The following is a 26,275-nucleotide window of genomic DNA, read 5'->3' on the forward strand; positions in this document are numbered from 1 at the left end:
TCCCTCAGATGACAACCGATCTGGCAGAACTTTTGCCCAATTCTAAAATGAGCTTAATCCATACAGTGTCTGCCCCAAACCCGGGCACTTCTCCACACAGCAGATCAGTTCATATGTTGATGAAATAAAACCCAGCCTGATCAAACTCAGAGAAATTACATGGTTTCAGGTTTAGGCTGAGTCAAAGTTTTAGAGAACATGTAAATAATACATAAAGGATGTATGCAATCATCACAATATCATTTTTGCAATACCTTACACAAATGTGGCATGTGTAAGTGCATCGAGCTTCAGCAATTCTGACGACAATTTCACTTTCTTTGCAATACAATAAATCACTTGAAATGAAATACTAGCACTGAACGTTGCCATTAGGTGGCTGAAAGGTTATCCAAGTACAGTAGCCCACAACTCTACTGACCTACACTGATGAGTGCACTTAGTATGTCCTGAGATAGACAAAGACAAATCTAAGGGTAGGATGAGCTCACAATTTCTCCATTTAGTTACTTGCTGAGAGGCATGAAAGGATGGGGGAGGAGCACACTCCTACAAGAAGAGGACAGAAAGCTTTTCTGATCTGACATCTGTCATTGCAGGCTGTTTTATTGTCAGTTTTATGTGACAGCAGGGATCTATTGTTTATTATTGTTGCTGGAGTGTCGTGGGGACAAGAAATGAGGTTATATTCTCGTTACCAAAACTTTGATTGTACAAGCATCATTTCTCAGCATCTTTTAGTTTGAAAACCAATAATGCATAGCTGTTTTTCTTTGTAATTTATTCTCAAAGTGATTGCAGTAGAAACAGCACTTGAAACCTATAATGCCCAAGTATGAAAAACATAACTGCATGAAGACGTTGGAGACTGCTAATGGATTTTGTCCACCCTGAACATGGCCAGATAGACCTCAGGCTAAGTGGAAGGGTTTGTTGGTAACAAACAGAAGGAGCTCAGTGGAGTCTTTGGCTGGAGGCTTTCATCAATATTTTTTGCTAGACGGACTGCAGGTCTTGGCCAGACCCCAGCTTTTTAACTGAGGCTGTTTACAGAGGCTAGAGGAGCTCAGAGGTTTATCAAGAGAGGATACTTTGAGGCTGCAGCTTTTTAAAAATGCTTCTTGACCTTAGGGGTCAAATGATTTGTAACAAGGGAGAGATGGTACAGTAGTGAAGCCAATCTGAATCCCAAGTCTGAGCCAGCAACAGCTTAAATGCAACTGCACCAACTGGCCCGCTTGCAACATGCTCGCCAGATCACCGGCATACAAAGAGCCACTCACACAATATCATGACAATAAATCCAGTCTGTTGGATTCAAATTAGACACAGTCATTTACAGCCACAGTCATAAAGATGATTGATGATGAAATACGCAAGAAATATCACAAATACAATTTTATGATATAGTTTGTAGTCAAGGGATTTGTTTCTATACATTATTTAGGGGGATACAGTCATTACATGAGCTATTCAGAAATGTTTTATCCCATTCTAAGTGCATGTATGTAATTTCCTTTTCTTAGTCCAGCGTTGCCTGTAGCATCAAATACCTGTTTGGATGGTTCACCCATAATTAAGGTCTCTTCTGGACTCAAACATGAGCATTTCTCTTACTGAATAACATCAGCTCTGCATACTGAAAAATGTTTGGTCAATTTGATGAATAAGAAAACACAAACCTAATTGTAAGCCTGCACATAGAAAGAAAGGAAAGCCTTTAGGGGGGGGCAGACCCTGCAAACTCAGTATGTCAACTGTTTCGACTGAATGTGAGCTACATGTAAGCTTTCTATCTAGGCTGGAAACATTATAAATTGATTTATGATTTATGTTATATGATATAAGATTTTATGATGGGATTGTCATCAGGTGTGATTCTGCATTATAAGAGCACGGCAGCGGGGCAGATGGCCTGACGTAGAACAAAAACCGGTGTGTAACTATCACAGACGAGGACTGGATAACTAGTTTTAGTGATGTTTGCATGTTTGTTTGGTCAGATGGGTTTTTGATACGCAGAGCTACACAGTGATCGGTTTGCCATTTAGAAGGTCTTTTATGCCCACAGCTATGAAAACATTGAATGGCGCGTGATACTTGCCTGTGGTTGTGTTTTCTACATAATTTGTGAGGTCTTGTTTTATATGTATCGTTTGTTGTTGGGGTTTTTTTTTGTTAAATCTAAAAAGGTCTCAATTCATATTTATTGCTTGTGTTACTGGTCCTGTTTTAGGTGCATCACTTATGGTTGGCTTTTTATTTGTTTTATGTATGACCTGATTGACTGTATTAATGTACTGTGTCTACTTTAGTGGCTAGGCATGGCTCCTGAGCTAATGTCCTGTTGGAATATGTGTTGGTTTGTGTGTTGGTGTTACTATTGTGTCTTTCATTGTTGTCTGCTGTGAGCTGTCCGACTTGTGTGTCCTGTTTTTGTGCATAGGTGACCAGACTAGTTTCTATTAAGCAATAGGATGTAAAAAATGTACAACTACCTTGTAAATATGACACCATCAGAGAGTCAATTCACTTCCAGCGACAAACCTCGCAGTATAAGTGAAGGGACATTTCTTGTAACGCTTAATTAAAGAGAAAAAACACTGGGAATTGAAAATATATAATTTACTTTAATTAACAACACTGTTCCCAATCTATTTTGAAATAATATGCCATTGCTTTTGACTAATTATGTTTCCGTACTGTAATTATACCAACAACTACCCAAAGCCTCTTGAGAAAGCTCTGACAAACAGTGAGAGCCTCGCTTCCCCCAACCCCCACCTGACAACTTCTATGAAACACCAATGCACCAGAATATATGCAACATCATGCCTTATCTATGAAGTCGGCACACTGCAGAATCTTAATTCATCTGTCTGGTTGTCGTTTTTATGATATAAGACAACCATCTAGACAACCATATCTTTGCCTGGTAAAACCCTGAATTTAGTTCACCGATAATAAACAAGATTTTCACCAGTTAAGTTCAGAATTTGCATAATTTTACTGTAGTCACTGCTCATTGTGTACAGCACAATAACAGCATGATGGGCCCAACCCCATTTGTACTCTGTGGAGGCATAAAGGACAAGAAAACAATGACAAACAATAGATGCCGGTAGCTTAGTCTATTCTATTCTTATTCTCCAACACCCTGAGTCTTGTGTTTCCCTGTGGTTACTGGTTGCATAATGTATTGTTTCACTTTTTCCTGTAATTAATGATGTAAGATCTAGGTATACCTTTTCTCATAAGTCCTTTTAAACTCGCTTGTGATAAGGCTAGTTCAATAAATAAAATAAAACATACTGTGGAGTGAAGTAACTGTTAGTCTGAGGAAGGGGAACAGTCACTATGAATGGCGGCATGGTAAGACAACATACTCCACTGGATCTTTGATGACACACACAGTGACTGAAATGAGGATAGACAGAAGGGGGATGCTGGGAGATGTAGTTGACTGGCTTGGAGAAGCATGCAGCTCACTCGATAAAAGGGCAGAACCCACCTTCTCCGCTCCCCGGGCCGGCCTCTGTAATTATCTCCATTAGAGAATTTAGCCCAAATACTGCACACAAAACCCAGAATTAGTGCCGCGAAAAAGGTGGACAGAGAGAGGGACACCGGCCCAGACACAACCAGTCTGAACATCAACCCATAACACAACAGACATGCACACTCAACATGGCGTCAAAACAAAGAAAATAAAAAAGTAAAAGAGAAACGGGCAGACAGAAAAGAGAAAAAGACAATATGTACTGATGATGGTATCAACCCTGACAGTGTTCGATAAGATGACTAGTGCCATGTGTTTGGCAACACATTCAACATTTACAGTACCAAGTAGGAGCTGTGTATAGCTCATACTTTGTTGTATATACATCAGTCGCCTGAGCCATCTGAATAAGGCCCAACAGTCTAGTTCAACAATGAAAATGTATATCTAGAGCAATGGATGAAGTTGTTTCTTTAGAATTTGTGCATGATGTAAGGCAGAAATGTTTTGAGCACAAAAACACAAAAGATTATCATGATACACAGTAAAATACTTCATTAGAAAATCCCTGATCTTCAAAGTTTCGTTACTAATTTTGTTAAAATAGGGAAAGGAAACACTCAACAATGGGAGCCACCAAACAAGCAAGCAAGGTAAAACACAGTCAGGAGGCAGGTGGGAAATAAATTCCATTCACTGAGGACAGATCTGTCTGTGAACGTCATTCAAAGACATACATGTAACTACATTAAAACATGAATTAGGTAAATGCAGTTCAAATGGACTCAGCATCCTTCTTGTAATAGTAAGGATGTGCAGATGCCACACCAATAACAGTCTGTAGTCTCCGAAGAAATCTTTTGACTATAAATGTGTGCATCGTAGCGCATCAAAAAGACTCCCACCAGTCACACAGAGAGGAATGGCAAAGGAACAAAGGGGAAGGCATGGGTATACACGAATGACACTAAAGGTATATCTTCTATCTTAGTCCTATGCTGAGAAACAGGGTGTAAGATAGGTATAGGTCACTTCAAGGATAAAGAAATGCCTAGTCAGGGGGCTAAAACAAACTATCACACCAGACATAACATACCCGGGCTGTCAGGGGCATCTGAACAACAAAGACAAAACACATCATAATCAAAAGGAACAGAACATTTTCTATGGCAGCTATTCCACATGGAGTGGAGCTATTGAGTTAGATTACCATGCTTCACCTGTTTCATCTCTCAGTTAAAGTGAAAATCCAGCCTAAACAGAATTCCTATTAGCCTCTTAAACTTACAAAATATATATATATCAGAAATATTACCCAGTTTAATAACTCTGCTCCCAAGTGCAATTTGAGTCCCTGCAACTTCAGCAAAGCATGACAGATTTATCTGTGCTGTGCATAATTACCTTCTCTCATGTTCATTGGATTCATTTTGTTATGTTTGGGTTTCCATTCATGAGTAACTGCAGTCAATCTGATAGAACCATCTGAAACCCATTAAACCATATATCCTGCAGGTGGTTTGGCTTGCTCACTATTGTCTGTTTATTTGGAAAAGGTCCTGCCTTGCCACATTTATCTGCTTCCAAATGACACCTGGGTGCGCATTTGTACCAATGTTCATATGAACTACTCCAAATGTGCTTAATCTGAACATATTCTACACCGTCAGCTAATGGTATAGTAGAAAGGTTAAAAAAGAAAGGCAAATTAATCAATGTCTGAGAAAAACTACACATCATCTTCAAATGAAGAACAAACTGTGTAAGACAATGGCAACAACAAATATGAAGTCTGTTTTTGAGTGGATTTTCCTGTTACTCTTGAGAGAAAAACTTCGATATATCCTCAATATTCTCCTTTAAAATAGTGCCATATCTGTTTGGCAATCCAGTGGGAAGAAAGTCAGGCTTTAAAAACAGCTCTACAAACCTGCTTGCTCCATTTCCTCCTCAATATCAATATTGAAATATTCTTTTACCCAAAAAATAAATTATTTAGAAAAAGAAATGAAAACAAAAAGGGCAGAAAGGGACAGACAGTAAATTAATTAAATAATTAAAATACTGAATTAAAATACTATACTTTTCTGTTTAGACAATTAGTTATGTTATTATTATTAGTTTTTGTCGGGAAGCAATGCTGGCATAAATGTATCTATGACCAGTTCGGACTTCTAATTATTAGAATTTTTTTAAAAGCATATTAAATGAGAGGATTGAAATCTTAATATTTGAGTGCAATATAAGTTAGTATGATGAAATAGCATTTAAAAATTCTCTTAATAAACAGATACATGACTGCAAACATGAAGCCAGTGAAGAAAATAAAATATAAAATGAGTTGGCCAGAAAAACAAAAATGTTTACAATAATGGCACAAAATCTTTTTTCTTTTTCGACTCTTATCCTTTAACTTCGTCACCTCTCCCTACGGTACCTGTATGTCCTGAACAAAACGTTTTAACGTTTCTTATTACCCTTGAAACCACACTGAAGATCTGCGGCAGACAATAAGATAACAGAAACACCAATTTCATGAGGGACTTGAACAGATGTAAAAGTGGTCAGGTTAGCTGTGTCGTCCTACCTTTTAGACTGGGGAAAGGCGTTGCTTTGTCCCTCGCTGCCTTGTTGGGTAGGGCAAGATTGGACAGACTGAAACTGGTGCCGTGGTTCTTGTAGAGATTGCCTGTAGTGGGAGTGATAATAATATAATCAGCAAACAGGAAAACAATTTAAATGATCAAAACCAAAACGTAAATTTCGTCAAGAAGCACTTGAACTTGACTGTAAGGACTCTGAGAGAAGTGAGAGTGAACTTGTAGGCTGGAAACCAAAACAATGAGCTAAACGACGCTAAAACCTTCCACAGAACTTAGAGAAGGAAGTTGGGTGACAATTCTCTGTCACCCATTTAACGCTTTAAAGAGTAAATTAACAATAAATCTACTTTTAAGTGTTTAGAATACTATGTATTGATTCCAGTCCCAGTGAATATTGTTAATTGGCTCTTTTCTCAGAGAAAATCAAAACAAAAGAGGAAATCAGAGAAACAAGGCAACGTTATGTTCCCTCTCATCTTGGCAACTCCACTCACTGTACACTCTGTGCATTTTTGAATTTGTGAGGAGGCGTGTTCAAGCTTAAACGGGGTGCTAAGTCTTAAAGAATGGGTGAATTGGGTCTGACAAGTGCAATTGGTTTTGGTGCTACAATTCATCGTCGCCCACATAAATCAGCCCACTTTCCATGTTTTACAATTTGGATTTAGCTGAAAAGAAACCAAATGAAATTCAAATATGCTTACTGGCAAAGGACATAAGTCCTCCAAATCCATCATTGCTGCTGTTGGAAATGGTGGAGTTTGGCGAGCTGTTGCGGGAGTCGCCCTCCCCATCAGACTCTCCTGGGAGCCTCAGGCTATTGGGACGTAAAGGACGCTGTGCCCTAAAAGAAAAATGACCAAAAGACATTACCGTGTGTCACAGACACAGGAACATATGCTTTCTGTATGGGAAACACTTAAGCATTCACACCACATCACACCACCAAAGATTCAAGACCACCATGAATGGAGAGAGTAATTCGACATGCTGGGTTTTAATAGAGAACATTGCATGGTTTGGTCAGAGAGCCCATTTGAATGATGATAATGAATTCATTCAAGTGATGAACAAGTTTAACACACTTGTTGCCATTGAGGTTCTGGTTGAATCGAGGGGTGTATGACTCCACTTGCTCCTCTGCATCAGGGTCATCCTCTGAGGGGAAGCCATACTGAGGCTCAAAGTATGGGTTGTCATACTCTTGCTTTTTGTTGGCTGGGTCCACCAGGCCAGCATCAGCTGTAGGTCTGAGGAATGGCTGACTGCCCAATGCAGGGACAGGGTTCTGCAAAGCGGCACTTGCTGATGCTTCAATTTCAGGTGCTTCCCCCTGCTCCTGGAAAAATGAGCACACAGATGAATGGGAATTGTGTAAATGTGTCCTTGTGTTTGTGTAAATGTTGTTGGCCATATTAATTCTTGTCTTATCAAACATTTACAGCTCATGTTAAAAGTTGCATCTACAAAAACAAAACAAAAATAATAATAACAATCTAAATAAAATACGAGACATTTCGTTTCTACAAAAATGAAAGTTTCCTTGAAGTAACTTTAAGCTTAACACTAATTGGAATGATCACACACGTGGTTGGCTCCCTGGATGACTGTACTGGGACTTGAGCTTGCAGTTGTGCTGGAGCTTGAGCGAAGAGGTTGTCCGTCAGAAGGTTCGGCAGGTCCGTCCCCACTGGGTGGACCCTCCGAGCCATGACCTTCCCTGAAGTCCTCGAAGTCTTGAAACTCAACCTCACTAGCGTCTCCCAGTGCAGCATGGGTAGGCGGGTCCAAGCCTAAGACATAAAGGTAAAATATTACAAGGAAGGAAATGGTATGAATAAGGTCAATCCGTGTCTTGTAATGAAACTTACTTGGTGTGTCTCCCTGGATGTCACCTTGGATCATCTCACTCACAAGGTCTCCAAGTGAAGAATAGGACGAGCTGGAGTCATCGTATGCCTCACTGTCACTACCACTGCAACAAATAAAATGTATTGCTTACAGTAAGTAAGAAAATAAACCAAATTGGATTGTTATGCTTGAAAGGATTTTGTTACCTGTCTGTGGGGTCAGACTCGTTGCCCTCATCCTCCAGGGGACCAGCCATAGCTTCAACCAGCTGGGAGCTTCCATCGTACACTCGGTAGACCACTGGCTGTAGCTGGTGAGCATACCACTTGGGCTTGTCTCCAATCAAGGAGGGGTCAAACACATCTGAAACAGACGTGTGCAGAGTATGTTTATAACACTTATTACTGAATATAGCGCTGCAGACTACCATCATCGTAAATGAGTCTTACTGTTATGTATCCTCTGAAAGGCGAGGTTGGTGGGATTGAGAGCCCATTCTCCATAGAACTCCACTGCCTGGGTGTGAGAAAGTTTATCTGCAAAGCTCGAGCGGCGTGGCCGAGAAGCAAGAAAAGATGATGCCTGAAAAGCCACCACAGGCCGGGGGAAGAGGCGCAAGGTTCGAGTGTGCATCTGGAACCCCTGGAGAACATTAGGGGAGTTGAAGAACCGTACCATGGCAACCCTGTAAAAGAAAAAAGACAGTTAGTTAAGTGTGTTTAGCTTAATATTTATTCTTATCCGAAAATGATCTGCTCCTAATGATAATATTCATTTTCAGGTTATCACCCTGACATTCCATATCTCTAAATATAAGTCTTCAGTGAGTTTTTTCCCTTTTCAGAGTTCCTTACATACACAGAAAGAAACATGACAAATGGGGACAACAATAGGAAGAGACATTCATGGCTTGCCTGGTGGCTACATCCACAGAATCAACGTCATTGCCGTAAATCAGAGGGTTGAACTCTGTGGAGGATGGCGAAGCTTTATCTCGTCCTGGTGGGAGCAGGGGCATCTCCTGGCCTTCCTGGAACTTCTCCAGGTTCAGAATGGGTTGGGTGTTCAAACTCATACTGGCCAAGGCCTAGAACAGGTGACAGTGACACAAATTAAAAACAAAGCAGTGGATCTAAAGACCAACAACACAGCGCTGTGGACCACTCCCACGATTGGCATCAACATTTAGTCAATAATTTCTGAAATTAACGGGACATTATATAAACGTTTACCCTCTCTATAGAGGGGAAACAATTTGGGTCAAAGTGACTGACTGCTAGAATGGGGAATTATTTTCCATTAAAATGAACAATCGGGTTTAAGGGGTTATTTTATGGGATAATCCAATAAAATTAACGTGGATAGTAATCCCTCTTACCACAAAGCATCTCTGCTGCACAGTAGTGAGGTAAGAGATGATTAACAATAGGGCTGAAACCCATTTTTACTTTACTCTTATTATATATTGCACCTGAAGGGTCAGTTTTGCGCATGTTGATGCCTGTGGTGGGTGTGTCATTTTAGAGAGGAGGGGCACAAGGGAAGTAAGTCACTATGCATGGTTTGCTTTGAGGGAACTGCTGCAGACTCAGGTGTCAATGTTTAGCTTAGCATAATGGAACATTTAGTTGCTGGGTCTGGATGAATGTTAACTTTGTAAAAGTGATTAGCTTCATCATATCTTGTTTTGGTTACGAGAACACTCACTGATGCCAAGATAGATGCACGCACATTCAGTCATGCTCAAGCCAGAGCTAAGCAGTATATCAAAAACTGGTTCGCAGCATTCTGTGACACTGTTATGCATTTTATTCAAGTTTTGAAGAGTAGGAGACAAGTAGTAGTGACGAGCAAAATAATGTGTGAGACGAAGATATCCGTGCAGGGTCATTACACATTCCACAGGAGGAGAAATGAGTAACCTTATTTTCAGAGGAGAAGATCTGCTTTTGGGTGATCACGGTCAACCTAACCAGACACTGGGAAGGGGATAAGAGAGATGCGAGGAGAATCACATGAAGGCCTGGGATGATAACTTCGTGACTGACACTGGAAAAGCACATGACGGAAGGGTCACAACCGTGGCCCTTTCCCTTTCTTTTCTTTGTCTCCTTTCAACAGTACTTCCCTATTTGTCTATTTTTGCTGACAGCGAATAAGTATATTTTGGTGCCACTCAAATAGATCTAAATTCTTGAATGTCTTTGTGCTGTTTCATCATTTCCATTTTCAATTCTACAATACTTTACTGAGGAAAGGAGATAAGAAAAGATACATTTGTGTTCGTTTTGAAAAGGTGATGGACGGCCAGTAGAGCAAGAGAATTAGCAAGACTGAGTGAGAGAGAAAGATTTTGAGAAAGTAAGACCAAGAGAGGAATATGAGGGACGAGGAGATGTTTTTTTTATGCTTAACGTGAAAGACAGTGAGAGACACAGACAAAACAATAACGTGACCAAAAACCAGACTTCACCTACAGAATCCAGCCACTAAAAGACACATGAAGGCCATCCATGGTGACCGACTGGGACAAACCAGTGGTTACTATGGAGTGGTGATGACAGATACAGAACAGCAGATCTTTTCAGAAACATTGATAAAATACTTGCACAATAAAGCAAAATAAAAGCCTTAATTGTAACTTCTAATTGTTCAGGAAAAAAAAGTAAAAAGTTTGTAAAAGTAAATAAATCAGTCACTTGTAAGGACCAATTTATTGTCGTTATGCAAGTATTTTCAGTGACTCTCACATCAGCAGCATTCTGCTTTGGCATCACAGTCTTCAGATAATCAGTTAAACCATCTTCAGTGACCTTTTCTCCATTCAGATATCAATATTGTGTGCTTGTTTCCAAATACACAACTGCTAATCTGAGACTTTGCACACTCCCACACCAGCCTCTCAGTCACACATTCGCACACAGGGAGAGAGCTGCTAATCACACACGGGCAAATGAACCGGCTCTGATTCAAGGCATATTAAAACTAAATAAGTGTATGCAAGGATTTTAACTTAAAAACATCATGGTAGGTTTGAACAGAACATATGGAGGAAAATCCTATGTTGGTTGTATTCAATGAGACAATCAAATGAAAAAGTTACACTTAACAGATAAAACAGTTTCAGTGTATGTATTGACTTCATAGTTTGTGAAAGTTTGAGCTTGGCTGAAAACTCATCTGTAAAACAACATAATTATTTTTTTATTAAAAGTGATGTTGGACTTTGGTGATGTCCCTGTTTCATGTATACTTAAATAGTGAATGTTAGGTCATTTTAGTATGTCGATTTCATTTTGCAGTGAAGCAACACAATAAAGGATGTAATTCATTGTTGCCATTTCTGAGCCTTGCTGTGGATGAGAAATTGTTTGTTCCTGTATATAAATGGTAAACTTAAAATGACTGTGATTAACTTCTTACCTATTTTGCAGAAGTTTCAGAATTACTGTGGAAAAACAAGGAAGCATGGCAATCTGATTGACTGTTAACAGTCAATGACGACTAAAAGTTTAGCCATGGCTAACTTCCTTGGCCAACAAGCACACCGAGTGTCCATATTTGCTAAGAAGGTACTTTGTGTGATATGTTGCTCACAGTGTGGAAGTACAAAAAAAGTGATGCGTTTCCATGAATCAGAACCAGATTCTGATGTTAAGTTAGATAATTGGGTTAAAGGGGCAAGTTAGTTACTACCAGAATTACTAATGGTTTTGCTTGGGTAGCAGGAACCTAGGGTCTGATTTTACCTCCAAGAGCTAGAGCATGCAAAGAAAACAGGAAAAAAAGAAAAGAACAACATTTGTTCATGTTAGTGCACTACAAAACCCATTTCAAATGCTCTCACACTCATCTACAATACATACAACTCTGTTGAAGAAGGAAGTCCCTACTCTTCACACTTCTGAAAGAGAAGTTTTACATTTATATAACAGCGAAATAGTCACGGGCACAAACATCAAAGTTCGGCTCCAGAGCACTACCTGGGTTCCGGGAATTTCTCTGCAACCACATGTGCGAGTAGTGCTACTGGTTTTGGGCTGAGCCCCGGCTGCCACACTGCAGCAGAATCAGAAAACTTTAAACTGATAGTATTTCAGAGGAATCAGACAAATCACATGCAGTACCTGTTTCAGATGTTTCTTAAGCTCGCCTGCTTCAGGCTCTGGAAGAGGTGGTAGAATCTCTGCATTGGTGGGAGCTATAACCTATAAAACAACACAACAATCTAAATTTAGATAAACAAGAAAAAGGTTGTTAAACTAATAGATGAATTCAACACAAGAACACCGTGCTGATGTACTGACCTTGCTGCTGTCAAGGTCCACAAGCCACAAGTCGTCTGGCATTTTGAAATCAGCTTTGTAGAGGAAGAAGCTGGCTGGTACACCTATAATGTAGGGAGTGGGGGCAAGAAGGAGCTGTGGAGAGGAGAAAACACACTAGTCAGTCCCAAGTTGATGCTACAGCAACAAGCAGCATTTGCAATTAAAAAAATGCATGCTTGGTACAAATGTTAACACACAAAGAAATAATCTACTTACTTGAAATATATCTATAACAAATAAGTGTTACCTGTTCAGCAGAGGCCATGCACGTTGGCAGTAAGGGGATGACAGGGAACATGTACTCCAGGGGGTAGATCATGGCCACAAAGGCCATGACGCTCATAGACAAAGCATTGTAATCTCTGGATTGGAGAATGACCTGAGAAAAAAGAAGATTTTATAAGGCAAACATTACAAACTTTTATTTTAATACAGACTTGGTGGACGTTCACTGTCCTGTTGTGTTCATACTGTCATATTTAAACAGACAGACAAATAGTCACCTAGCTGACTTCTTGCTCTGGTGCTCCATCACCCATTTTGCTTTAACAGCAATATTAAAAAACTGAGCTTTTATGAAAAATTAATTGGGCAGCACAAAAAGTCCTTGAAAGGAAGTCACTCCGAAAGCTTTCAGGCAGCACTTAGTTCAGCCTGACTGAATTTAATGATGTATTGAATTCATCTTCAAAAAACCAAAATGGATGAATACGAGATGGCAGCGTTTCATACAGGTTGAGAATTTATTTGCGGTGGTCGACCCCGAGGAGGTGAAGTGTGGGTGGGTGGGTGGGGTTGCAAACAACACTGAAGCTAACAAATGATTGCACATCGATGCACCATTCAGGCAGACTTTTCAATCAATCTGCATTTTAAGGGTTAGGGTGAATAAAAAAACCTTTTGGGTGGGGGAACATTTATTTAGTTAGGTGGCCCAGATAAATTATATATTTGAGAAACACTAAGCAACAGAAAAGCAGAGAAACTGTCCAGCATTTGTCCAGCAGTATGGTCTTTCAGGAGTGTGACTGAAGCTGTGAAGCTTAGGTTTGATTTGAGTTAGTTGCAAATGAGTCTGTGTATCAATGTCACTGTAAACCAAGAGCAACAACAGAACACCACACCAGCACCAGCCAAACAAGGATTTCTATTACATCCCTATTAATGAATCATGGGTTAAAAGATGCAGAGGACAGAAAGAGATGAAGAGTCTTTCCCTTTCAGTCATACAGTGTACACAGCCTTCTTTTTACCCAACATGCTTTGCCCATCCTGCAGTAAAATGGCTTCAGTGAGCCTACATCTAACAGAAAATGTCTGATGAAGGTCACTCAGGACATTTCTCAGGAGGTCTTTAAATAGTTATTTGTCCAGGCGGGGACACACAGCTGTCCAATCACAGCATACTAAATATAGCTTTGCTTGTCCTTTCTCCTGGAATCAATCAGCTGGGTCTTTAATAAAATCCAAAAGGTAATTTTGTTGCAGCCTGAAGACAACCACACATCTCCTTCGGATCTTTAAAAATACAAAGGAAAACAAACAGGCCCAAGCAATGATTGATAAGAGACAGTTTGCATCCTTGACTCACTGCTGTACCGGTCCTTACCTTGTGCTCTAGCAGGACACAGCTGAGGACCTGAAGGCAGGCGTCCACACCCAGCAGCTCTAAGGGCAGGTGCAGGGGGAAGTCGACCATGGAGAAGCGAGAGTTGTCAGGCAGGGCAAAGGTGAGTGGCCGTTTGAGTTCATGGGGCAGGACTTCCACATCCACACGCCTCTGACCCGCCAGTGGTACCGGTGAACGCAGCAACCGGTACACCCAGGATTCAATCTCCCGCAGGTCGGCCAGCAGCTGGCTGCCTTTCTCTTCCACGGACAGGGCCCCTGTGAACACCCGCCACATGGTGTCCCTGCAAAGGACATAAACAAAGCGTATATTCAGAACTCACTGTACACGAGTGTTTCCTTTACATTATTATTTTCATTATAGATTCTTGATCAAAAACGAAATTCCCCTAACACGTCTTCTAACTCCAATGTGATATCTCCAAATTTCTTGTTTTTAACATCTTCAAGCAATTTGAAAATGTCGCGAGACAATGTGAGGCCTTCGAATGTCTTGTCTGGTCTGGCCACCAGACCAAAACAAAATATATTACATTTATAATGAGTGGCAAAGTGGCTTGAAACATGCACAGGATGAATAACATCATTTGGCCTTATTATACTGCCCCTCTCCCAGAAAAACGAAATATAACTGAAGAAAAACCACTGGAATAGCACAAATTGTGACATAAACATCAATCCAAAAGCCAGTCATAAAACACAAGAACTTATTAGAACTGACAATAAAGTGTCAAGCTGACAATTACTGGTAGTTAAAACAGATATGGGAAACTGTAAGGAAAAGACACTGCACATCGTCTAACAGCATGATTACATACTGACATACTGAGAGACTCTTATTAACATGTTAATCATAAATGTTGTCACTGAGATGTAAACTATGTTAAGCTTAATAAATAACATGTTTTCAGTCAACAGTAATTTTAGGGTTAAAAACTGATTAAACTAAATCATTTGCTCATTTTATTGCTGCAAACTGCTGCTATGAGGTCTTGGCAAACACCAAGTGAAATCACTAAAATGATGAGCAAATGAGATGGAGCAAATGAGACTGAAAACACAGGAGAGGCTCTTAAGCAATTGCCGAAATATTGATGTGAAAACCCTCCACTCTTCACACACATGGTGCCATTAAACCCCTTCTAGAGTGTATACTCGGTGTGTGTGTGTAGCAAGGAGGGAGATAAATCATTAGCCCTTTGGAGCCCTCCCACCAACTGCAGCTGCTACCCAAAGGCAGCCAGAGACCTCAATCTGTCAGAGCCGCCATAGCACAAAGCGCTCGCAGCCATTATGCAATGCCTCTCCTCCTCCTCTGTCATTGCCACAACACATTTCAAGCAACCATGACAGGGGAAAAAAATATTCTCAGGTCTGTTCAGCCTTTGGCTTGAATGGCCTTTGAGATTATCAGAGAAACCACAGTTGTATACTGATGATATGTGGCTTCGCTGCAGCATTTTACCAGAGAAAAAAAAAAGTCATGGGTATGTGTGAGATGTATGAGGTATGAGATTAACTGAACATTAGACGTTCCTACAATCCCTGTAGTGATGAGGGAAAATGCTGCACTGGTTCTACAGCTATAAATAGATGAAAACCATGTGCACCTTTGGTGTCCAACAATCATACTGGGCTTAAACCAGTGTGAAGTGACAGCCTAATTAACACGTTGTCACTCTAAAATTGCTATCTATTGTGTCACCCATGGTAACAATATAATCAAAAGAGCACAGCAAATACTGCCACATCACAACCCAACGTCACAGCAAAACACAGTGCACAGCTGTGGGTATTCTCTGCAGCTTAAATAAAATATGAATCTATCACCTGTGGTGGTAAATTAAGAAAAATGAACACAAAATATGATCAGCTCTTTGCTGTAAGATACCGTGCTAAATTCCATTTCTTTATAATGTTGTATATACGGTAGGTATACCATGCAGTTCCTACAAACTTTGTTTTTATTTTCTGATGAAGGGTTATAACTTTATGCATTTTATAGAACAGGTGCACAACTAAAAAGCAGCTCAGTATCAAAAAACATTTGGCGTATCCACCTAAACTCTCAACACTACCATGTATGGTAACATGCCTAAGAAATTACTTCACACTCGCAATAATCAATTAATAAAATGTCTTTGTACCTCTATGCCACTGGATGAAATAATATTTGCTGTAATATAAATCATTCAAAGCGAAACGTTTTGAATGCACTGCTGATATTTTGGTTGTCATTATTTATCATGAAGGTGGAGTGTGATAGCATAAAGCGTACTGTGAAAACATGACACAAGCTGCAGATGGCCTGCAAAGCTGCATGGAGCCACAGACAAAGGCTCTTGTATTAATTCTGCAACACAAACATACACATGACAGGTGGACAACGAGAGAAGCAGATGGAGGGAGAAAGAAAGCAGTAGGCATTGCAGAAAACATCAGCAGGAACACTTTAAAAGCAAAACATTACAGCTATCTTTTATAAACTTTTCTAGCCTTGAAAATGTTGAACTGAAATTGATGGTGTAGAAAGTAAATGTCATGGGTTCATTAAAACCAAAGGTTTTAATTTCATGGCAATCTTCCCATTAGATTATGAGATGCTGTGATCAAAGTTGACATTTGGCCTCAGGGTGACACAACAAAAAAGGTCAAGGAGTGTCAAAAGCAATAAGTGTCCATCATCTGGCAAGCATGAATGTGCTCAGTAATTTCATAGCAATAAACCAGATTTAGCTATATCTAGTGCACAACCTTTGTTTTGATAGAGGCCCTAAGAAGTTACAGTACCACAAAATTAGCCATGCGCCTTTAAAATAGTACATGTATGATTTAATGTGCACTAGGCTGAAATGGTACACAAAAGAAATAAAAGACAAAGACAAATTAGTAAGCAACAAAGAAGAGCTGCATGTTCACTTGAAGATGCAATCTTAAGCCTCACCTCTGGGTGGCGCGAGGGAGCCCAGCTCGCTGAGTTAGCCTCTGACTGCAGCAGTCCACCAGTCTCTTGAGAATATATAGGCATTCCCTGAAGGTGGAGAAGAAGGGGTAGTGGCTGAGTATGCACAGCGAGGTCAGCGTGCTGTTGCGGTTCCTGGCTGCCATCTTGGCAGCGCTCCGTCTGTGCTGTGGGGACTTGCCGGCATTTAGCTCGGCACCTGGTTGTCCACTCTCTTCTCCAGAGGCAGGCGGAGGTGCTGACTCGGCATTGTTAGGTGGAGATAAAGTGGAGGGTGGGCCTCCACCACTGCCATCAGACCCTTCACTCGCGGTGTCCGCCGCCTGCGCTGCTGTCTCTGTGTGGCCGCTCTTGTCCCCGCGAGTACGGTGATGTCCTCGCTGAAAAGAACGGTAGAAGTTGACGCAGATTCCGTAGCGGGTGATTCCTGAGTCCTTGTCGGTCAGCGTGAAAACAAATGAGGAGTCGTCACGAAGGCTAACCCTACGCTGGCGTATACTCAGGCAGCCCTCTGGTTGGCAGAAAAACACCACGTCTGGTGGGAGCGGGAAGTCGTGGTGGTCCTCCAGCGGGTAGCGGCGGAGGAGCTGAGGTGTCTGGGCCACACTGTCACTACTTGGTTGCCTGGAGAGGAGATGGACAAACATTTGTTTTGTTTTTAAAGCAGCACCGTAGTTCTATGTGGTTTTATAACTCTGTTCTGTGTGCATTTTACAACTCTGTATCTGAAAATCCATTTCCCGTCATGTATAAACACAGTTTTGAATTCAATTTGAAAGGGTCATTAAGTGATGAGAGAAGAATTTCTAAGCCTTTAATCACTTGTTAGTACAACGCAATGGCTAACATAGCCCTGCCTGTAGTCCGGTGGTTACAGAAGCAAAGCTGTAATTTAGCTGTTTAATACCAAGACATTTTTGGAAAATCTGGTCAAGAGAAGTAAACAAGTAACACCTGTCCCAGCCCACAGCAACTCTAAAATTGCACATAAGCATAACACTCCCCAAATCCCTAAATGTTGCAATGGAGATACTCAGACTCTAACTCTAAAAAGTGTGGCAGACTGGACAGTTCTCCAATTTCACTGTGTTCATGTGAATCACCCGTTTCCCCTGTGGCTACTGTGCTTGAAACAATGTACTACTAAGCTTCATTATGCACGCTCCATCATATGGGAGTAACTGCTGCATCAACTCCAAGGCAAAAACTTGGAAGTGTTAATGACATTAATGAACTCTTGAAACCATCAAATGTCAAAAGACTGGGCTTTTACAAAAACTACCAGTCACAGCAAGCAGTTAGGGTGCATTCAGACCAACAAAACATTGTAAGAGGCGCTGCGGGCGAAGTGTTATTGAGTTTCTGCAGGGTACAGGTGGAAGATGATACAACAACCAGGAAGTCCAGTTTGTATGCTTATCATATGGCAAGACACCACAAGGCAGTTCAAACATCCTTTGAGCCTGGATTGTTAGACTATGAGGTTAAGTTAATCATGGAAACCATAATCTTCTCCTCTGTCTCGGCACTTGCGAGGTTAACAGTTAATTAGCACAATGCCAAGGCTCAAGCTATAGGGTGTGCCGTGTGTGCTTTCACATACAGTATTAGATGTTGTGACTGTGAGTGATGACGTTGCCTTGCGCTGTGGAAAAAGTAGAGCTATATTTTTTGCGACACCACCCTGCATATTTCTGCTACAAACTCTCCAACAAACCCCCCTAGAGCAGCAACACAAAGTGTCATTGAAATGAACGAGTTTTGGCAATTTTTGGCACAGTACAATTGTTGGTCTGACAGAGCCTTTGTGGGTTCAGTAGCTGTAACACTTTATAGCTATTTCAGAGGTAAAATGTCAAAATGGCTCGTCAAGAAAATGAATTGTTAATCAGTAAAGAACATACCACACCAGGACTTGACTATAGGTATTTCCTCAATTGGCATCACTAAACTTTGGTTTTAAAAGAAATATTTACAGCCTAACGTACGCCTATGTTGACTCAGATATTCCTTTAAACCAAAACAACTACTTAAAGTCAGATTAAGGTCTTACCTTGCTCCAACCACCACCAAGTAGTCAAGAAGGCGAGGGCACGTTTTCTTTTTCTCCATCTTGGATTGACCACGTCCCGTATGTCACGGCATCCAGGATCTATGTTCCCTCTTGAGTCAGTGGTGCCTTTCCATCACAACTGGGAAGGTTCAGGTGTAAAGTTGAAACACAGCTCCTTAGTTATCATTGTGATGGTTCAAAAAACGACTGAATCAAACCTGTAACACAAGAAAAAGACGGGGAAGTGTGTAAACCAATGAGAAACGATGTGGATGCATAATGAAGAACTCTGGTCCAGAACACCGACCCACTAAATTATTTCTCAGAGTTGCAAAATTGGGTTAAATATGGCATCATGATTTATAGTCTTTGACTTTTTTTTAAATGTCAAGGACTACTACTACTACTCAGGTTTGCAGTAGACTCCACTTTCCCTGCACCTGCCTCCCTGACTGCTTGGTTAAGGTACAGGTAAATTTAGAGAGGCTAAAAAAACGACTACGCTTTTAAAGATTCATGAGATAGGAGACCGGACAGAGAACATTGCTGTGTAGTGCTGTTCCTGGTTGTTCAAACACATAACAGATAACCCATCAAGGAAGCAGTTTTATGACAGATCAGTAACGATGCAAAATGTAGTTGCATTGCATTCTGGTTCATTGAGGCTACTGCCAGTGTAGGCACTCTGAATCATTTCTACTTCTAAAACTCATTTCCTTTTTTGTTTGGCAATTGATCCTTAGTGAACATGACAGAAATAGTTAATGATACGAGATGTTTTCTTGCTATAAAACAGCCTTGTAGCTCTGCTGGAAATGTCACTGCAATGTCACAGCTACATTTTACTTTGCAGGAAATGAAAGACATTAAAAAAAGATGTCATGCCGCTGTTCAAAATTTCCATTTTACAGTGTGATCAACTCCTCCAGACAGGGTACATGGCAGACAATAAGACAAAGCTGGAGGAGCACAAAAGATGTCAGACATGACAAGCCTACATCAGCATCTCCGGCGTACAACCTATATTCTACCCCAAATAATAAAAAGGTAATAAAATCATTTTGGACTCAAAAATGCATGCTACATTCCTATTAAACTTTGAATGACTTTTAGCATTGCTTTTACTGTTGTGACGATTATGTCAGCTGATTGTTTTTGTTGCAGGATAAAGACTTTTCAGGAGAGACTCACTGATATAGTAAGCAGCTTAGGGGCTTTGGTGGAATAAGCACCCGTCATAGCTTGCACTATGGCCCTTACAGCCCTGTGACGGACAGGTACAGCAAACTCAACCAGCACCTCTACAGATGGCTATTTCCCACCACTTGTCAAAGTCAGGATGCCACAAGACACTGTAATCTTCAAATTATGAACTTGACACAGCAGAATGAAAATACACAACATACAGTACATGTGTACAACTGAACAGCTATTCCCTGACAACTTTAGATTACACTATCAAAAACAATATTCCCGCTGCTTCAGTGACGGGACAAGCGACCAGGCTGTGCTTAAAAACAAAGCGACACCAACAATGCTGGTGATTAATCATCTCAAAGGAACAGTGTACTGAATGTACGATTGTAAAAGGTACGATTGTAAAAGGTACGATCGTAAAAGGTAAGATGAGGATGCATAAGCCATTTAAAAAAAACAAAACAAATAAACCAGGATTATGATAGGCTCACCTCTTAAGACTTTAGCCTAAAACTATTTGCAGAAACACTCTATTTTCACATTCCCACAGATATTCCATGTCATGCTATTAGCCGCAATGGGATACGTTACTGATATGCATAAGGAACTCGCCACTCCCCCACACAAGGAGGTCAGAGGTCAGGATCAAGCTCAACCCATTTCATTTACATTCATCTATGTCTGTTAGTTAACTACTGGTAATGCCATTGTGTTTTATATCTACAGGGATACAAACAGCATCGAAGGAGCATAATGTGCATTTTCGTTTCAAAGAACAGCTTGTGGCTGCAGTGAAGACTACAGTCACAGGAGAACTTGGTATGTCTGTCTCTTCCACAACAGATTTCTCCCAGCATGATTGTTAAACGTTGTTACAAAATGGCGGCTCTACAAAGAAGCCCTCGATGTTTCATTCTGAGGAACGAGCACCAACTCCTGATGCTTTAGACTGCTGAAAGCCACACACATATGCATTATTATACTTCATACATTATACTTATATTATATATACATAATACTGTCAGTCACAGTGAAGCAGGAACAATCAACAAGAAATCCCAAGGCGTTAAAACATATCTGCCAGAATGAGCCCACATTAGCTACTGCATTACATGTCTGGTGAAAAAGAAAATGTACAGTGACAGGATATACTTTGACTGAGTGTCATGACGAACAGCCTTTACTCCAACACCAACAAATGGCACATGAAGAAACTCCACCCTGAAACACAAACACTATACCCAAAGGCTGCTATCCCAGCACTGATAAGCTAATGGATCTATAAAATAGCCAGTGGTTCATATACACTACATACCATTTATGCAAAGTTATACAAGTTTAAAATGACCATATCTCTATCACAAGATACAGACTGAGAAAACAAAATTGAGTCTTAACATTTTAGATAATCAGACAAAAGTCTGCAGCGTACTCAAGCTTATTTTCATTGACGTATTTGTGAATTTATTCAACTCAAAAAGCAGGGCTGCATGTTAAATTTTTTTGCACATACTGTAGCACTAACTACAGAAGTTTTGTAGCACAGGCCACAAAAACGTACCACGAGTATAAAACATCTGTTACCATCTCTAAAAACAACCACAAGTAGTGCAGTTCATCACTTATACAGGCATGTGACTGGAAAAGGACATTGATGTTGCATACAAGGCACGGACAAAATCCAGACCTTAACAAGAAATGTTTTAAGACAAACATTTTATTTATTTGCCCATAAAGGTAAACTGCAGGGACATAACACATCTTGCTTTAAAAAACATCAATTTATTACGCTTCAAATGAGCAGTACATTTGGTTGCTAACTTTAAAATATAGCTTTATTTTCTCATCCAACTCGACTGGCTGAGGAAAGACGTAGAGGAAACCGCATAGGAATTATAGGACTGTTCCCTAGGAATTGTGGGAATTGGTTTTGGACGTATAGACTCTGCAGCTGGGGACATGATTTTTAATCGCACGATATACTGCAACTACAAAATAGATTCACTTACCACAAAAACTAGCTGCTCTCCCTCTCACACACACACGCATCACAAAGCTGGCACGGGTGCTGCTGCAGATTTACACGTTAATAATGATCTTGACATAAAACATAAAAACAAGCGTAATACATAATTTGACATTGGAATTCATGGATTTGTGCACATTTTCTTCAGTTTCAGTGCTATTGTAGGAGCTGTTTTTGAATGAAGGACTATCAGACATGATTGCGTCGTTGTACAGCCGCTGCGCCACGTTTCCACGGTATTAATGTCCACTGACACATCTCAGAGGCAGCAAATCGTAAAGCAGCCTGACAGATTTTGTGTTGTTTCATTATTTTCCCGTGGCTTTTTGGACTCCAGTTACGCTTGTTACTGACTTGCCAATATGCTTATCTCTCAATAGCTTCAGCTGTAAACATATTACAAAAAATACTTTAGCCGTAAAACAGAAAGACTGAAACACTGCTCATTAACACCCACTGTTTTTTATATGTTAAAAATGAGCAGAAATAAAGGGACAACATTTAGGGTTGGCAATATGAACAATAAATCCATAACAACTTTTTATGTGATTAACACACAAAATCCATGATTAAGTATGAATCTATGTCAATTTTAAATACATGTTTGACATTTCACAAGTGAATTTCATGCGTCAGAGATGTGAGCTTGTGTGGCAAAAAAAACAGACCAGGCACACAAAGAAAACAGGGCAGGCATATAGACTGCATGCAAGTCATGAGTGGATCACTACAGTCACACATCCTGACACAGGCTGTCATTAACCCCAGCAACCTCAGCACAGCCAGCATGTGACGCAGCTGTGTCCAGTGGACATTAGGGGTGACTTTATCACAGGAGGCTTCAGATGCATTATGGGTCTAATTATGTCTAATAGCCCCAATTGTAAGGAGCCATTCAGAGAGGGAAACATTTGAGCTAGACTCATCTTGATGGAGCACTATTTAAAATGGTCAAAATTTTACTTAATTATCGAAGAGATCCAAAATAGAGAATGCTTACGCCATTGTCACTGACACATTAGCATCAAAGTTAAGTTGAATAGGAATATGTATTTTTTATGTTTATCATGTTTGGGAAGAAGTTAAGCTTGTTCATACTTCACAGGGTTAACATAAGGGATGAGTAAACTGGCTAACACTATCCAATGCAACAGTTTTTGATGTGTGTGGTGCCATAAGTTCAAATGGCACTACACAGTGGGCTGAAAAACATGTCTAGTTGAGTCAGCTTAATGTCAGCACTCACCACATAAAATTATTCAAATACACTGCAAGCCTGACAGTCTCCTACTGGCTTTTGCATGTCAGTGAACAATAACACCAAAGTCAACTGTCAATTAACATTAATACGAATATATGCTCTGAGAGACTGCTAATACGAATATGTACCCTCGTGTTGAAACACACTAGTTCTTACACAATTCCAGCTTTCCTGCATACATGGCACAACTCTGAGCATGTTGGAGAGTGGCAACAACTTGAACCTCCCTCACAGCATTGGCTAATTACAGGGAGGAAATCATTCCAACAAGATAATATATTCCAACAGTGAGGGCTAGGCCTATGCAGAACACGGCGCTAACCCTCTTTATCTTTCAAAACCATCGGGACAATGAATCAACATGCAGGTCTGGCAACATGAACGCTTCCTGGTGCAAAGCCAAGATGGCTATTTTATGAAGCAGTAGAGCTGAAAGCAGAGCTGGAGGCAGACTCATTACGCACAAAGATACAGGACCACAGTATTATTTTTAGATGAGGATGGAAGGACTACGCCACTTCACTGATTGTATTTAATGAGTCAGCTTGGTATTGAACCTTGTTTCTCGTTCTAAAAAAACAGAGATAAAAGAATCACCACAACACTGTGTAATCTTCAAAGGGAAGATACTGATGTAGGTTAACACAACAGATGAATCTGGTCAGAGTGGTCTGCAGGCAGCACTCGCTGGTTATATAAGCACAGAGAGGAGATAGATATGATTCACTGGCCTCCAACATGGACAGCCTTTCTTGCCAGTCACAGTAAACAGCAGTAACAAGCGACGGAGAAGATTGTTGAATTAGTTTTCGTTCAGCACGGACACACAAGCAAGAAAGGGATGAAGTGTAGATTAAGAAAGTGTATTCTCACTTTTAGATTACAATCCTTTCTTATTGAACCAATTGCACAATATTCCATGGCTGAACGGATATAATGACTATTTTGGTTCTGTCAATAAAACTGATCAGCACAAAATGATTGCCTGCACCTCTCCAGGCCAGTACCATACTCTCCTCTTTATTTATATATTCATTTCTAAAAAACATTCCTAAAAGACGCATTAGGCTTCGACATCCAAGTCAAATTTTACTTCAGGATCAATGAAGTTGATATCCTCTTGTCTTAAATTATAAATATGACACTAGTCTGTAATATCTATGGCTGCTTAAACTCAGTCGAAGTATCTGGTCCTGAAATAGATCTTTCTCATATTTTTGACCTGATTTTTAATATTAAAATGTATACTGAATGTATACATCAAAAAGTATCTTAGTATTCAAAATATAACTGTGCAATATAATATTTAGTACCAGGATGACATAGGTTCATTCATTCTATACTAGTCTGTTCTTCACTTTAATGACACTGATAACTATCTCTGTATTTACGGAAACGTCATTGTCATTCAATCAATTAACGATCTAAATTAAGCCTCATATATCAGTTGTGTGTTTGGGCGGAAGCTGGTTTGACATTATGTAAGATATTACAACTGCAAAACGATGCTTTAAACGTGATGAGTGAGGAGATTTTACAATGACACACCATTTCAACGGAATGGGTGTCAGTTACAGAGCACAAATCCCATATGGGCTCTCGTTAGTTACGAGGTGTAGTGGGAATGTTACTACCCAACTAACAAGCTAGCTAACTGTGGAGATCAGGGTAACGAGAGGAGGACATAATTCCCGGTAACATGAGACAAGGCAACACCGCCTGACCGCTCAGAGAGAGCTGGTGTAGCTTCTGGTCGTGTTATCCCTTTTAAATTTATGACAAGCTGTCAGGCCTTTGCTCGTCCTACATGTTCACCCCAACGATGCATCCTCTCACCTCCACTCTGTTAGCTTCATTTCCTACGTCACGGGTGGATTAGCTAGCTAGCTAGCTACCTAGCTGCTAACAGTAGCTTGGCCGTTTTCTCCCACAAACACTAACCTGTCAAATTAACAAACGATGGCGACATGAGAAAACGGTTCAAAAACACACGCAACAAATGCGGTGGATTGGTTTAAACTGCACAGGCGTTGAGTAAGAACACCGTTACCTGCTTACGTTAGCCGATTAGCCGCTAACGTTCGCTGCGGAGCCAGCTGCTGATGACGGCCTGGGTGGTGGGTGCCCTCTTCGGTCACAGAGGGAGGGAGGCAGCGGTGTTTGTCTGAATTCTTCTTTCTTCTAGATAACGGTGTATCATTGGAAACGTCGGACACGGACGGCGGCTGAAAAAGCTTGCTACTCCGCCTAAGTGTTCCGCAGCATAATAAATGATGCAAAATATGTGTCCGCCTCTCTACTCGATGATCGGGTGGCTCGGTCAGTTACAACCTGCCTTCACAACATCCTCTTCATCATCATCCGTCTGCAGGGAGTTCCGCATACTGAGAGCCCGAGCTAACGGAAGCGACGAACAAGCCTGACGAAAGCCCACTTAATGCTCCCTACAGGGGACTACCGTTAGTGTGTCTGTGGCAGTATTTCACTCATTAATCTGTCTGAACAGTTTGCAGTATTTTACGGTTTTATCGCCCGACAGGGCCGGCCAATGCCTTTTCGGGGACGTATAAGTGTGATCTGATGGCCACCCCACCACCCCCAAACTGTGCACTATCAACTACAATTTATGATAATTAAAATTACTGAAAGGAAAACAACAACTGGCAAAATTGAAATACCTTTATCATTAACTCTATTAGCTTTAAGACACTGGTACACAAATATATATACCATATAATGTGTTGTCCTGATCCCAAAATATTTTATAAATCCCCTAAATACACATTTTATACGGCGCCATTTTGGAGAAATAGAAGAAAACAAACAAACCAGAGGAAAACCACTTAATACTGACTATTATTTTAAC

The 26,275-nt window shown here is 40.5% G+C and overlaps 1 protein-coding gene across 10 annotated transcripts in view; it reads right to left on the reverse strand.

Annotated features, from left to right (window-relative positions):
• The window catches only part of madd (MAP-kinase activating death domain), a 45,618-nt gene extending 20,041 nt beyond the window's left edge, over nt 1–25,577 (reverse strand). For 4 of the 10 annotated variants that reach the window (XM_070901814.1, XM_070901816.1, XM_070901813.1 and 1 more), the window contains exons 1-14: nt 16,855–17,083; nt 13,891–14,194; nt 12,529–12,660; nt 12,261–12,374; nt 12,081–12,161; nt 8,868–9,040; nt 8,403–8,638; nt 8,160–8,316; nt 7,974–8,077; nt 7,690–7,895; nt 7,188–7,441; nt 6,807–6,946; nt 6,087–6,188; nt 3,512–3,571 (exon numbers count right to left, since the gene is read on the reverse strand). In XM_070901814.1, the coding sequence (XP_070757915.1) occupies nt 3,512–3,571; nt 6,087–6,188; nt 6,807–6,946; nt 7,188–7,441; nt 7,690–7,895; nt 7,974–8,077; nt 8,160–8,316; nt 8,403–8,638; nt 8,868–9,040; nt 12,081–12,161; nt 12,261–12,374; nt 12,529–12,660; nt 13,891–14,194; nt 16,855–17,018 (2,227 nt within the window). In that variant the 5' untranslated portion in view covers nt 17,019–17,083. Of the gene's footprint in view, nt 1–3,511; nt 3,572–6,086; nt 6,189–6,806; nt 6,947–7,187; nt 7,442–7,689; nt 7,896–7,973; nt 8,078–8,159; nt 8,317–8,402; nt 8,639–8,867; nt 9,041–12,080; nt 12,162–12,260; nt 12,375–12,528; nt 12,661–13,890; nt 14,195–16,854; nt 17,497–18,925; nt 19,144–25,459 lie in introns of those variants that run through there. The other 6 variants (XM_070901820.1, XM_070901821.1, XM_070901819.1 and 3 more) reach the window with 3 other exon arrangements.
• Between the last annotated feature and the right edge of the window lie 698 nt (nt 25,578–26,275).

The sequence above is a fragment of the Enoplosus armatus genome, chromosome 1, assembly GCF_043641665.1.
Source record: "Enoplosus armatus isolate fEnoArm2 chromosome 1, fEnoArm2.hap1, whole genome shotgun sequence".
Lineage (NCBI taxonomy): Eukaryota > Metazoa > Chordata > Actinopteri > Centrarchiformes > Enoplosidae > Enoplosus > Enoplosus armatus.